The sequence below is a fragment of the Octodon degus genome, unplaced genomic scaffold, assembly GCF_000260255.1.
Source record: "Octodon degus isolate 3935 unplaced genomic scaffold, OctDeg1.0 scaffold00101, whole genome shotgun sequence".
Classification (NCBI taxonomy): domain Eukaryota; kingdom Metazoa; phylum Chordata; class Mammalia; order Rodentia; family Octodontidae; genus Octodon; species Octodon degus.
The window spans coordinates 10,288,846-10,302,407 of NW_004524677.1; the positions used below are offsets into that span (position 1 = coordinate 10,288,846).

A 13,562-nucleotide genomic window follows, 5' to 3' on the forward strand; every position below is an offset into this window, starting at 1 on the left:
GCGGGCCTGATGCACGACAGCAGCTGAGGCTGCGTGCAGGCGGGAAGCGGCGCTGCAGAACGGACTCTGCCCCCCTAAAGTCACGTTCTGAGGTTCTCTTAAGCAGAAAAGCTGCAGTACTGAAGTGAAGAGGTTTCTGTGGCCTTATGGGGAGAAAGGGCACCCTGCGGCTCGCTCCTAAAACGCCACGCTGCTCACTGCCCCTGTCGGTCGTCCTAAAGTGCTCTCCGAGGTTCTGCCCTCCGCGAAGGAGGCCGACCCCGCAGACTGGCCAACAGGCGTGCTCGCGCTAATCGACGCCGGAGGCTTTGCCTAGGAAGTCCGCGTTGCCGTCCTCACTGTCTGCTCTTCGGAACCACTGCTCCGAGTGTGCGCCTCGATGGTACGAATCCAGGAAATGGCAGACTCCAGGGATTTCACTGGGAAAGTTGGGCGGGAGGTCCTCCCTGGACCGCGGGGTAAACACAAAGCCAGGGCAGTCTTTGAGTAACCTGAAAAGATTAAAATAAAGAAGATCAGAGTTTTATATTAACAGAAATGATTACTTAGGAAAAGAAGGGGACAGGGCCTGCCAAATAGCTCAGCGGATTGAAGCGCCTGCAAGCAGGTGCAGCGCCTGGGGTTCGATCCCTGGACCTGCTGTGCCGGCCCCGCCCACGGGGCGCGTTTAGACTGCAATTGAGACTGGGCGTGGTGTTGCATGCCTGTAATCCCTGCTAGTGGGAGGAGTCTGATCCTGTACTGAGACCATGAACACCCCGGAGACCCTTCCCTAACAAAAAAAAAAAAAAAAGATGAGAAAGGGACGTAAGGCAGTGAGCGCCGCTCTCCCCGCCCCTTCAGCCGCACTACTGCCGTGCAGTCAGGTCCACAGCGCCAGCGGCGGCCCACTAGCTGGCATTAGAAGTTGCAAAATACTACATACAGAGTTGAAACAACAGTAAAATGCACAATATTTTTAAAATAACAAAAATAAAATGCCCCCGCTGATCTGGCAATAGTCCGGTGATAGCAAATCCCACACGTACTTCTAATGCGATTAAGTAAAGCTTTCTAAATTGAAAGAGGTCAGTGAGTGGCCATTTACCAATTTACAAATTCCGTACGTAATGCAAAGAGGAAGCTATGGGTAAAAATTTATGAAAGAAAAATGGTGTGAAAATGATATTTTGATTTTTCAATGGAAATTTTTATGAGACTTAATTGTACATATTTGGGCTCGACTGACTGTTTTAGTACATATTTGTGGCATTTCTGTTCTAAAACTCGTCTCTATCCACCCTCACTGCTTGTTACTCACTACTTGTCCGTTAAGCTAAACTCGTTTAAATTCAGTCTTACTGATTAAGCTACTGATTCTGTTTCTCATTTGCTTTCCTAGCTTTCTATCAAATTTGAACTTAACAAGGATTCTGTGTAATCTACTATTCAGGCCAGGGATAAAAACATTGAAGAACCCTAAGCTCTAGACCAGCTTCTGAGAAAATTACTTATCAGCTCTGCCCCAGCAGAACTCGCCCGCCATTTACCAGCCAAGGGGTCATGCGTAAGTGACACAGACAGTGAGGAGTGGGGCAGACTTGTGTTTTGGTTCGGTCATGATTTCCTAGGTACTGAAGAAACAAGCTGAACAGAAACACGCCAGGAAACTGTCTCCGAGTGAAATATTCCGTGTGAGTGTTCTCCTCACTAATCTTTACCGAATGTATCAATTGAAGTGTAATCTGCAAATTAAAACAGATGAACATTGTGGCTTTGTTACAAAGGTCAGTATTCTGGAGTGGCTACCGTTTAGGAGGCAAGGGATTTGGTGAACATGCTCTCACTCGCCACGGGTTGACAGCAGACTGTGGCTTTCTTCTGCTCCTCGATTGTATTATGCAGTGTCGACAGCCGACACGCATAGTGATGAGCTACGGCTGAGGCACCCTGGCTTGGAAACCTAGAGTTGAAACAGTTTCTTCAGGGCCTGAAGCCTGCCAGAGCTGGCATAGTTGATACCATGGAAATTGGCTGAAAATGTGAGGTTCTTTCTTTCATTTCTCATTCCTCAAAAACCATTCCCTAGCAGGCCACCCCAAGAGGAATTTTCAGAGTGAATGAGCGAGGCTCATGTGAATTGGATCAATGCTTGATCAACTTAAAATAATCATAAAACATAATAGTGAAAAGATTCAAAGTAAATCATAGAGGGCTGGGGAGATAGCTCAGTGGAATAAATGCTTGTCTGGCAAGCACAAGGTCCTGAGTTTGATCCCTGGTACCATAATAACAAAGGATGACAAAGTAAATCATAGAAAGACGTGAACATATGGAGTGGTAGAAGCCTATTTTTCTCTTGCTTCCTGTTGTGAATAGTACTTTATAGTGTTGATTTCTTGTCTAAATGAAGCACACTAGCTATTTCTTGTCCTTTGGATAAAGCACAAGCACTGCCTGTATGAAAGGGAAGGGACAGTGTTATTCAGATGCAAGTAAGAGGGTGGAAGCTGGCCACCCCAGCACCAACGTCCTGTGAAGAGCACAGGGGGTGACCTGGTGCTAGCTCAGGAAGGTGAGGGCATGGCGGCTGGGGCCAGAGCACCGGGAGGGGGACTCAGTGCCCTCTGGATAGGCGTCCCAGGCATAGGTGGAGAGTGAGGAGGAGCAGAAGGCGTGCTCATGTACAACCTAGGCCTGAGGAACTTTGCCTCAGGTGGTGGTGAACTGGGGCTCTGCGGAGACTTGCAGAATGAGCGAGGGAAGTTTTTTAGTGAGAGCATGAAAGTCAATTTTTACATTTAACTTCATCAACCTGCTTTTCTTGGGACACAACCTTGTTGTGCTGCTGAGGCTACCCTTGAGCTCCTGGGTGGAAGCGGTCCTCCTGCCTCAGCTTCCTGGAGGGCTGGAGCTACAGGTACGTACCAGCTTCCCCAGCAAGACAGCCTTCCGAGAAAGCCACAGAAATGAGGCAGCACTGCCACTGCAATGTTCCGATGTGTGGCGGAGAAGGAGCAGAACCAGTGGACTCTCAGATGGTGTCACTGGGATAAAGCAACAGCCATGAAGGAAAGCAACCGGAAGACCTGAGTGAGAAGCCATTGAAAGGAAAGATGCCCTGCTTAGCCTGTTCCACTGCAACTGACAGCCATAGAAGAGGGGCAGCGGTGACCCCGACCTCAGCCAGGCCCATGGATGACCTAGATAAAGCAGAGCTGTTGGCCCAGTGCAACAGAAGCAAAGCCAGGACACAGCACTGGGGTCGCGACCGTGGTTCTTGTTTCTGCTCGGTTTCTCTGTGACATGCACAGCAAAGTCATCAGTTGGGTGGGCTGGAAAGCTGATGCAGCTTTCAGGAGAAAGAAGGCACTCCAAAGAGTTATCCTGAAGAAGGGAAGTTAATTTATCTACCATGGGAACCTGGAGGATGATTTTATTATTCAAAGGTTTCCATTAATATTGTTTTAAAATTTTATTTATTTATTTATTGGATACAGTTTCTCACTACACAGTTCAGATTGGTAGTGATAGTCTGTTCTCAGTCTCCCCAGCACTGGAATTACAGGCTTGTGCCACCACCCCTGGTTTCAGGGCCAGCATGGTGCGCAGCACCCAGGATTGAACTCTGGTCCTTGCACTGGCCAGGCAGGTGCCTGGACTGCTGAACTATCTCCCCAGCCCACCATTAATATTTTTTAATGTGACAAGATGTATACCGTAAATAGACTTCTACTTGAATGGTTCAAGGTAGACAAGTGATACCATAATCGAGGATTTTAGTGACTTAGGTTGTCCACTGCATGTTGTTAAGAGACAGGCAAAATGGTATCAAAGGAGTCAGAGTGCCTGTCTTAGTAGGTGGAGATCTGGCACTAGCCTGTAAGACTGTGAAACACAAGGAACAATATTGAACGATCTGCTTATCTTCTACTTCCCCAATGCAGAGGCATAATAAGGAGTTTGATTGGTTCTGTTCTTAATTACAGGAAGGAATTTTCTTAAACTCTGAAGAGCTCCTGGGTTATAAAAGTATCCTGGCTTTTCATGAGTTCTTTGGGTCACCTCTGAATTTATGGGTTGATGAAGAATGGATCCCAGAAAAATCAATCATGGTATTGAATGCTGAGGCTTCAGGTTAGCCTGACCCCAGTGGAGGACAGAGGTGTTGACAAAACAAGGCCAATGAGTCAATTAGTCACATCTGCATCACCAAACTAGAGTCCGGACACCAAAGCTCGGGTTCAGTAGCACTGTCTTCTGAACAGTGACCCCATGGTGTGGTCAGATGGTGATGCGTTGTGGGTCCATGAGGGAGGGGACGACGAAGCTTTGTACCTGGAGCCCTCCTGGTCCTCGCCTTGTCATCCCTTAGGCAGCGATCCTCACGTGCACCTTCATAGCAAGGCACGTGTGACACCGGCCTGACTATTGCAGGTCACACTAGCACAACTGTTTGCCTTGGGAGGTCTTGGAAGCCATGGAATCCGTAGCTGTTTGGTCCACAGCGCTGGCAGCCTAAGGATCGCGATGTGTGTCAAGCCCTACCGGAAGGAAGACTTCCCGGCTACTGTGCCCTGTAACTCATGATTGTAGGTATGCTAACTCTGGGTAGCTTGTGCTAGAATTTTAGTGCTGTACAACAGCTGATATCAGGGCACCTAGTAACACCCTAAGGTCATTAATAAATGATTTCTAAAGAAAAAGTAGGGGAAAAGATGTGGCATCTGTTAAGAATCACCATTGGGCTACATATATGTCATAAGATTCATAAGGATCTTAAAAAGGTAAAGTGAGAGTTATAAAATTACTGCCTTTTTTTCTCCCCTTTGAGATCCCCTAAGACGAGGCCTATGGAGAATGAATGAGATCAACGAGAAAAATGGCAAGCATGCGACAATAAAAACAACAGATCTCAGGGGTTCAGTGCTGTCAGTACCTGTAGGTCGTTGGACTGACATTGATTTTCCGCGGCACACTGCAGGACTCGAATTTGTTAGCCAGAGTGACATTGTTTCCAAAAAGACAGTAGCGGGGCATTTTCACTCCGACGACTCCAGCAAACACCGATCCAGAATGCAGCCCAATCCTCATCTGAAAGCAAAGTTAACAATGTTTACGGCCACGGGCAGACACCTCCCACTTGGCAGTGCTGCCTGAATGCACTGTCCTGATTGTGTCGGCATAAACACGGGTGGACACGTGTGTCTCTGAAGCGTGATATCCGACTCTTCGTGAAGACGCTGAGACACGGCATCGCTGAGTCAGCACGCGTAACGTGGCCCCCACGTCCCTCAGCGGACGGAGGAGCAGTAAGATGCGGGGCTTACTCCCCACGGAGTACCTCTGCGTGAGTCACTTGTAGGGAAATGAAAGCTCTTGAGAGCGGGAAGTTCAGAGAAACAAATCAGACGCACAGTCTAAATGCCACATGGCTTCTCTACATGAGACGCCTAGAGCAAAAATACAAAGTGAAAGGAAAGACAGCAGGAAGCGGGAGCGAGAGGATCCGGGGTGAAGGCGCTCAAGAGAGGGGAACTGGTGGGGGAAGGCCAGGTGGAGAAGGAGACGGGGGGACGCATCCTGCACGTGTGCCGCTGTGCACGAAGCACGCACTCCAAAAGTACTGAGCAAAGGAGGCTCAGCACACAGGTAGAGTGCGGAGGAGGGCGCGCAGGGGATGAAGGGAAACCGAGTCATGGTGTGCGCGCGTGCCCGCGCTCTGCGGCGTTATGTCCTGCACCCTGGGACTAATAAAGCAGTAACGAATTACCTTACCGGTAACCCCCACGGGGCTAGCCTTCTTCGGCATCTCCAGTCCCCCTCCCTGAGCCCCTCACCGTGGAACTGTAAATTACTAGTGCAGGATCAGGAGCCCTCCCTGTGCACACTGAGGGCTGTTCTAAAAGTCATTTTCATTGCACCCCTCTTTAATATCTGAAGTGAGTTTCCATGGTCCACACACATCTTTTGGAGTCAGCGCAGCAGCTCTACAGGAACTGGGGGCTGTTGCTGTAGGCCAGTTTCTTGCCACAAGTAGGACAGGCTTGCTTTCTGAACACCAGGAGTTGTTTCCAAAACAGTGATAGAGAAGGACAAAAGAAGCTCGTTCCCAGGAACTACACTGGGGTTCTGAATGGCTGGGCATGATCATTGTGCCTGCAGTGCCTGCCACTAGTGGGGCGACACACAGGGGTCAAGGAACAAGGGAAGCACGATGCCGTTCCATTGCAAAGAAAGACAAGATTTTGGGGGGGCGGGGCAGTACTGGGGATTGAACTCAGGACCTTGCACTTGCCAGGCGAGTGCTTATTCTACTGAGCTATCACCCCAGCTCCAAGAAAACAAGACTTAAAAGATGCTTTGCTTTAAAATAGCCTTATGAAAAACACTTCCCATTATTCGGATAACTAAAAGCTGAGGTAACTAATATCTAAGCAGACAAAGACAAAGAAGACAACCTGGAATCACATTGCTCTGTGAGTCAGCTTTCCGTTGCTGTGACCAACGCCTGGTGACAAAACTCAGAGGAGGAGCTTGTCTTTGGCTCCCAGTTTCAGAGGCTGCAGTCCACGGTCTGTGAGCGCCAAAGAAGAAACATCATGGTAAAAGGCCATGGTGGGGACAGTGCTGGTCACCCAGGACAGTGAGGCAGACAGAGAAATGGGCGTTCGCCAGGAAAGTGAGGAGCTCACGGGTGCACGTCCTTCCCAAGGCGCGCCTCAGGGCCACCACGCCGACAAGGCTGCCAGCCCTGCTACTGCCCGTCAACCTACGGACTCCTCTCTGGGTCAAGCTATGGGTGACCCTCACACTTCAGTCCCCTCAGGAGGCCAGCTCTAATCACTGCTCCACTGCAAATGCAGACCTCAATATACAGGAACATATAAGCCATGGGGGTCACTTCATGTCTAAATAACATTTGTTATGGCCCAAATAGCTCAGCAGATTAAAGTGCCCGAAAGCAGGCACAGGAGCTAGGGGTTCAATCCCTGGGCCTGCCGTGCCGGCCCCGCTCCCGGGGGCACACTGAGACAGTGATTGAGACTGGGGATGGTGTCACACGCCTATAATCCCAGCTCTTGGGAGGCTGTAAACAGGAGAATCACCACGAGTCCGATCTAGTACTAAGACCCTGAACACCCTGTAGACCCTTCCCTAAAATATAAATAAATAAATAAATAACACATTGTTGGATGATTCTTAAAATCAGAGTTTATGAAGCAAAACTCAAGATTCTGCTAAATATATGTCTTCTTCAAAAGAATATGGTTTTATAGATCTAACAATTGTTGTAATAAAACAACTGAAAGCTTGGGCCAGGGAGATAGCACAGTGGCATGCACACCTGCCTGGTGTGTGTAAGGTCCAGAGTTCTATCCCTGGTACCGCAAAAATAAATATAACAATCATCATCATCATCACCGTCACCATCATCATCATCATGATAAGCCATCTTGTGCCTCTCAGTGTAAGGCATGGCTTCAGCCCCCACGAGGGGAGGATTCTGCTCTCTTGGGCCTTCTGCAAGCCAGTTCTCTCTGCATATTTAGCTATTCTAGCTTAAACATGCGAAGTGCACCACAGCGTTTTTATTTTTTCATTTGATCAATATTAAGCAAATGCATTTTCCTCACAAAGCCAATGTCTTTCTGGTTCCTTCCAATGCCACGTTCCCTGACAGCCCTTCCTTCATAACCAACTTTGCCTCAGCCCCAGCTTTCATGGAAAAGTTTTCACACGCTTAAGCAAGAAATCACTGACGACATACAGCACACACAAGGCCCCCAGTGTGTCTCTTTTCGTTGGAAAAAGACCTGCATGTGGACTGATGAAAGACCTAGAGTTCTGACACCCAATGCAGGCGTGAAGGCAGCCTCCTGGACTCTCCCACTTGGGGACCGATGTTGGCACAGCTCACATCTCATGCCAGGCTTGGCGCAGAAAGGGAGGGCAGTACGGGTTGATTTTCTGTTCCTGCCTCTCTCTCGCTCTCATTGTGCCAGGTGGCTGCATCGCTTCCTTCAGCTCACTTGTGCTTTTCAACCCCAAGCAGGTGGACACGTCAACCCCAAGCAGGTGGACACGTCAACCCCAAGCAGGTGGACACGTCAACCCCAAGCAGGTGGACACTTGCGGGGGCAGCAGTGAGAAGAAGGGGGCTGTGAGCGATCTGCGCGTGAAGTCACCAAAGGAAAGCACAGATTTGGAAAAGAAAAAATAAAGTTTCTATTCTTTCTATTCCATGAGACAGCAGGATAAAAAGTAGAGGAAGCCAGGACTTCAAAGCCAGATTCAGTAAGATTCCAGATCCTGACCCAGAAAGATCCTGACTACTCTTGTCAGGAATCAGTTTCTTCTCTTTATCGTGCTGTTGGCAGATTAAATGAGACGTGTTCAGGTGGCGTCTTGGTCCTCTCTGTTACCCGGCTATACTTCGACCCGCTTGCTTCTGAGATGTTTCACACCTATCTCCTAAACCCTCTGCTGATCCCTGGGGTAAGCCTGGGACATGGAAGACATGTTTAATGTCTCACTTGCCTGGTCCGTAAAACAAACCTAAAATTAGCCAGGTAACGCTTGTAAAGCTATTTGTATTTCTTCCAAGTGAAAAAAACGAAAACTTCCATTTAGATAACTAAGAAAAGTTATGCCATTAATCCTGCTTCCCCACTAAACATACACATCTTAAGTAAACAATTCACTTACAAAGGAGTACAAGGCCTGGGGAGACAGCTCAGCAGTCTAAGCGCCTGCCTGGCAAGCGCAAGGGCCCAGGTTCAATGCCCGGTACCACATGCCGTGCTGGCCCCAGCACTCTGGGTACACAGTGCTCGCCACCAAAACCAGATGTGGTGGTGCAGACCTGTAATCCCAGCACTGGGGAGGCTGAGACAGGAGGATCACTATGAGTCCGAGCTGCGTAGTAAGACCCTGTATCAAATAAATAAATAAATTTTAAAAATTCATTAAAAACAAGGAATACATGCTTATTTCTTTTGAAAATGCAATTCATACTGTGTCTGGAAAAGTTCACACTACCTGCTACCTATGACACCACTGCTGTAACAGAACAAAGTGGGGACGTCCCTGTCATCTTCCAACACCTGAAATTAAGGAACAAAAGGTTCCCCTAGCTAACAGTCTGTGGAGGCTTCAGTCCATAATCAGCTGGCTCGAGTTAGGGTGACACAGTTGACAGACAGCACGCGTGGCAGCGAAGAGAGCAAAGCAGCAAAAGCAAGAGAAGAGCTGGCCCCTGCGCCTCCCTTAGGTGGTCGGCAGCGCCGCACCGCCTCTGCACCCTCCTCTCACGAGCCTGAAGAGGTCTACAAGGTGAGGACCCCGGCCCCTGCCGAGGGGCTTAGTCAACCTTCTGAGCTTCTCAAGCTGACACAGTGAATGGGCAGCCAGGACAGCGAACAGAGCCCTGGGAGCCCGCTCCGGGAGTGGAGCTGCCGGGGCGCCTGGCTGAGCACCTCAGCTTCCCAAGCTGGTGTAGTGTGTCACCCAGCACACGCGAGGTCCTGCAATTTCCATCAGTCTTGTTTGCTGGGGCACGAGTGTGACTCTACACAGAACGGTGCCGCTGAGGCCACGCTGTCCACCACCCTCACGAGCTGCCGACTGGACTCCGAGTGGTGCAACGGCAGCAGTTCAGGCGCCTTCAGCTTCTAGCGAGCCCCAAGGAAGGTTCGAGACTTGGTGCAGTCGAGACAGCGCGTGGCAGCGGGTTTGGAAAACAGCTGCAAAGCTCAGACAGATAGTGTCCACTGAGGTGAAAGAAAGTCAAGGCTAGACCTCTATGGTAATAGTTGCTTTAAATAATTTTATTTCTTCTTTTTATATTTCATAAGATGCCAGCTTAGATTCTACGTTACATTAAGGACCCGAGTCTGACAGTCATTCACTGAAGATGGTTCTGTTGAGCGGAAGATTTGCTGTAAGTGGGACAAGCAACTGTGTCTCAGTCATCGTCTAGTATAATAACTTGCCTGTTACTTTATCTATAGTAAGATACTAGTCCAAATTCTGACTCATCTAAAATTTTCAAAATGTTGCAAACCTTGGAAAATACTGATGGACTCGAATTCAACATCTTATTCTCTCATAATGCCCTCTGGAAGACTGAAAAATAGAAACCTGCAGCGTCTAGATGCATTTAGCCCATCAGATGCCCCTGCATGAGGGCAGAAGGAAAGGTTTGCACTGTACTTGTGTCTCTTTTGCTCCAAGTGTGACCACAGTTGTGGAACTATTTGGGCTTTCTACTGCATGCCCAGTGGAGGACCCATTTCCCAGGCCCACATCTTCGGACGTCATAGTGTAGATTTCCTAGCTTTTTTGTTCACCGTGTGACAGGTGGAGTTTTGTCTTGTGTCAACAGGTGAGGCAAGGACTTTCTGGGCTTGGTGGCTTTCTCCCTGTGACCATGGCGGCACAGCGCTGGAGTCGGCCTCCAGGCCATGGAAAAGCAGTGGTTCTGAAGTCAGTCTCTGGCAGTCATCTTCTGAACTTATAAATGGCTCCTCTGGATCTCTCAATGACTTCGTAAGTGTTTAGAAATATCTGGTAGTAAACCACCTGTCATAATAAGACAACTCTGCCCTTGCGACTTACCCCTACTGTGCTTCGGCTGTCGGCTAACCACAGCTGCCCTTAGGACGTCTGCCCTGCAGCCCGCCTTACCTTGATGGGCTCTCCGTGCGGAGACATGACCTCGTCAGACAGCTCCATCATCTTCAGGGCCATGAGGGCGATCTGGACGGCGTGGGTGTCGCTCTCCCTGTGCAGGCCTCCAGCCACGCAGTAAGCGTCTCCGATGGTCTCCACCTGGACACGAGGCATTTCGGGCATTATAAACAGAAGTGCAGGGAGAATCACTGTGTATATCCCAGCAGAAACCAACAATCACAGAAACCAACAATTGATGCCGGCCGGCCAGGGTGAGGCAGCTGCCCTCAGAGGCGACTTCCCTGTCAGGACAGTAGCAGCCTCACTGCCCAAGGACACACTCCTGTGAGCACAGAACCACGACCCTCCACCCCGAACCTGCCACTGACCCAGCAGGCCACTTAGCCCCTTTTAAAATTTTTACCATGCAACATAACTTTTGTAGAAACCAATGATATATGTTGCACTTAAATTAAGATATTAGAATCATTTTGTAACACTTTATTGCTCCCTCATTAAAATAGTGTTGTGCATGAATTTGGCCCTCAGTAAGTATAATATGAATTATCGTAATGTAAGGGTGAAGGTGGCAGGGCTTTTCTGCAGGACTTTCGATGTCTTGTAGCAATCATTAAGTATCCAGCTGGCATGAGTCACAAAGGACAGAACTCAAGGTGTCAAACTCAGAGACGAAAGCAATAAAAGCAGTAACACTGGACATGGGGCTGTTACACAAGTTCCGAGCACCACCACCACCATCCTCAATGTCTTGTCTCCCTGTGTACTCGCTGCAGGGAGCCACATGCAATCTAAGTCCATAAATAATTGCAATTCTAGTAGTTGCACTGTTCTTTTTGAAATGTTTATGGTAATTAAATATTACCAGCTCAAGTGGCTCTTAACCATATCCTCCATCAGAAGGGGGTTAAGGTGAGAGAGGAAAAATGAAATCGGGGACAAAACCTCAGTAACTCATTCCAGCAATCTCCTACTCACACATAATAAATTCGGAAGCCCTCCTGAAGAGCTCCAAAGCTGGCCTCAGCCTGTCCTTCTGTGAGCCTCTGACTTCACCTTCTCACTATGTGTCCTGGCCACATTTCTCCCAGTGTCACTGGCCTCCTGTCCTCAAAGACACCAAGCGTCCCCCAACTCGCAGTTCTCATAGACCAGACTGCAGACAACCCTTAGCTTTACCCGTCCTGTCCAGCTCCCTGACAAAACACCATCCTGTTTTGTCACAGGCCTATTTTAACCTCCTTCTGCACTTTCACACCCCTTAACCTGCTTTCTTTTCCTCCAAAATATAATAGCAGCTGACATACTACAAATTTGTTCATTTGGTTATGGACTGTATGGTCCCTCCCCCAAATATAAGCTCTCTGAGTTTGTGTACTATTTTCACTTTGGTATCATGAAAGCCCAGTATTGAGTGAGCAGGCAGCGAGCCGAGGGGAAGTCCTGCCACCCACTGTGACTGGAGTTGGGCGCCTGCCTCTCCACTCTGGGGCATTCTGCACCTGCGTGGGTCACGTAGGAATGTCACTTAGGAATCTGGCCCTTGAAAGCTCTGCCCTTCTCTCGCTCCCCTCTACACACGAGCCCTGATTTTAGGGCTCGAATCCTCCTGTTCCCTATCCAGGCCCATCCGTGCGGCCAAGTGCTGGATAAACTGTAGAAGCTCGCTGAAGCAATAGATAAAAGCATGCATATGTCAGCTGTGCAGTGATCAAAAGACAGAGGCAGAAAGAAAAGATTTGGTTCCCCTATAAATTCCCACTTACAGGAAGATGGAGACACCTAGAAATCAAACATGTAAGTGAAATAAATCAGACACAGAAGGTTAAATATTGCATGCTTTCTCTTGCGTGAGAAACATAAAGCATAAATAATTTAAGAAGCAAAATGAAAGATCCATGACAGGCAGCAGGGAGGTGGAGCTTTTGGAGGTGGAAGGAGGATGGGGGAGCAGAGGGCGGGGAGAGGAAGGGGAAGCAGGAAGACCTCGCTGTGACCTGTGTGAGTCCCGGCTCCCCACGAGGACCGAGCTCATGGCATACTGTGACCTGTACTAACAGACACGCTCACATACACAAATGAAGAAACACATGCACAGATGCACGGCTAGCTAAAGAGGCCTGGCACAAGCAGGTCCCTGGCTGACTAAGATGGGGTGTTCCCTGGAACCGCTGCCTCCAGGGTCAGGCTGGGCCATCCACCCGGGGTTCAGGCCCTTCCTTCCCTACTCCCCGCTCTGCCAGGTATTTTCATGTGGAACGAGAAGCAGACGGAAGGAAGGGACAAGGATGGGCGGAGGCGAGGTGCTGGATGGCTCTGGTGCTGGGAATGGAACGAGGGGTGGCCTCAGGAAGGAATGCAGTCGGCCACCCATGCTCGGGGGTCTGGAAACTGCACCCCATCCTCACAGTCAGCATCGCCCAAAGCACAAGAGGGCGTGGCTGCTGGCTGTAGTCACGGCTGCCTGTGATGAGGGAAGCTGTCACTCAGTTATGAACGAGGAGACAGTCTCAAGACAGACCACAACTGTCATAAATGCCGCAGATTCCCCAAGAGGCCACCACACTTCACCCAGCTGAAGCCAAATATCTTATGGGTAAGCACACATGGACTTTGCCCCTACACGTACAAACACTGACACAGCCTCAGGGGTGCGGGGCTCCATCTGCAATTCCCTGGGAGAAGCTCCACAAGGGAAGAATTTGCTCCTACTTTCTCAAACGAAACAGGGCAAGGACACAGGATTTATATGTTCCCATAAATAAATTCTTTTCCACCTCAATTATTTATTTCATGCTGAGTTAAGCCCTGGAATTCCAAAATATTAGGTAGCAAATTGAGCAGATGATTGTGGCCAGAAAAATCTGATAAATACTTTATTCTTTTTCTTT

The 13,562-nt window shown here is 49.0% G+C and overlaps 1 protein-coding gene across 5 annotated transcripts in view; it reads right to left on the reverse strand.

The window, feature by feature from the left end:
• Positions 1-195: 195 nt before the first annotated feature.
• The window catches only part of Gucy1a1 (guanylate cyclase 1 soluble subunit alpha 1), a 53,992-nt gene continuing 40,625 nt past the window's right edge, over positions 196-13,562 (reverse strand). For all 5 annotated transcript variants that reach the window (XM_023723704.1, XM_023723703.1, XM_004638714.2 and 2 more), the window contains exons 7-9: positions 10,669-10,812; positions 4,919-5,073; positions 196-491 (exon numbers count right to left, since the gene is read on the reverse strand). In XM_023723704.1, the coding sequence (XP_023579472.1) occupies positions 290-491; positions 4,919-5,073; positions 10,669-10,812 (501 nt within the window). In that variant the 3' untranslated portion in view covers positions 196-289. The remainder of the gene's footprint in view (positions 492-4,918; positions 5,074-10,668; positions 10,813-13,562) is intronic.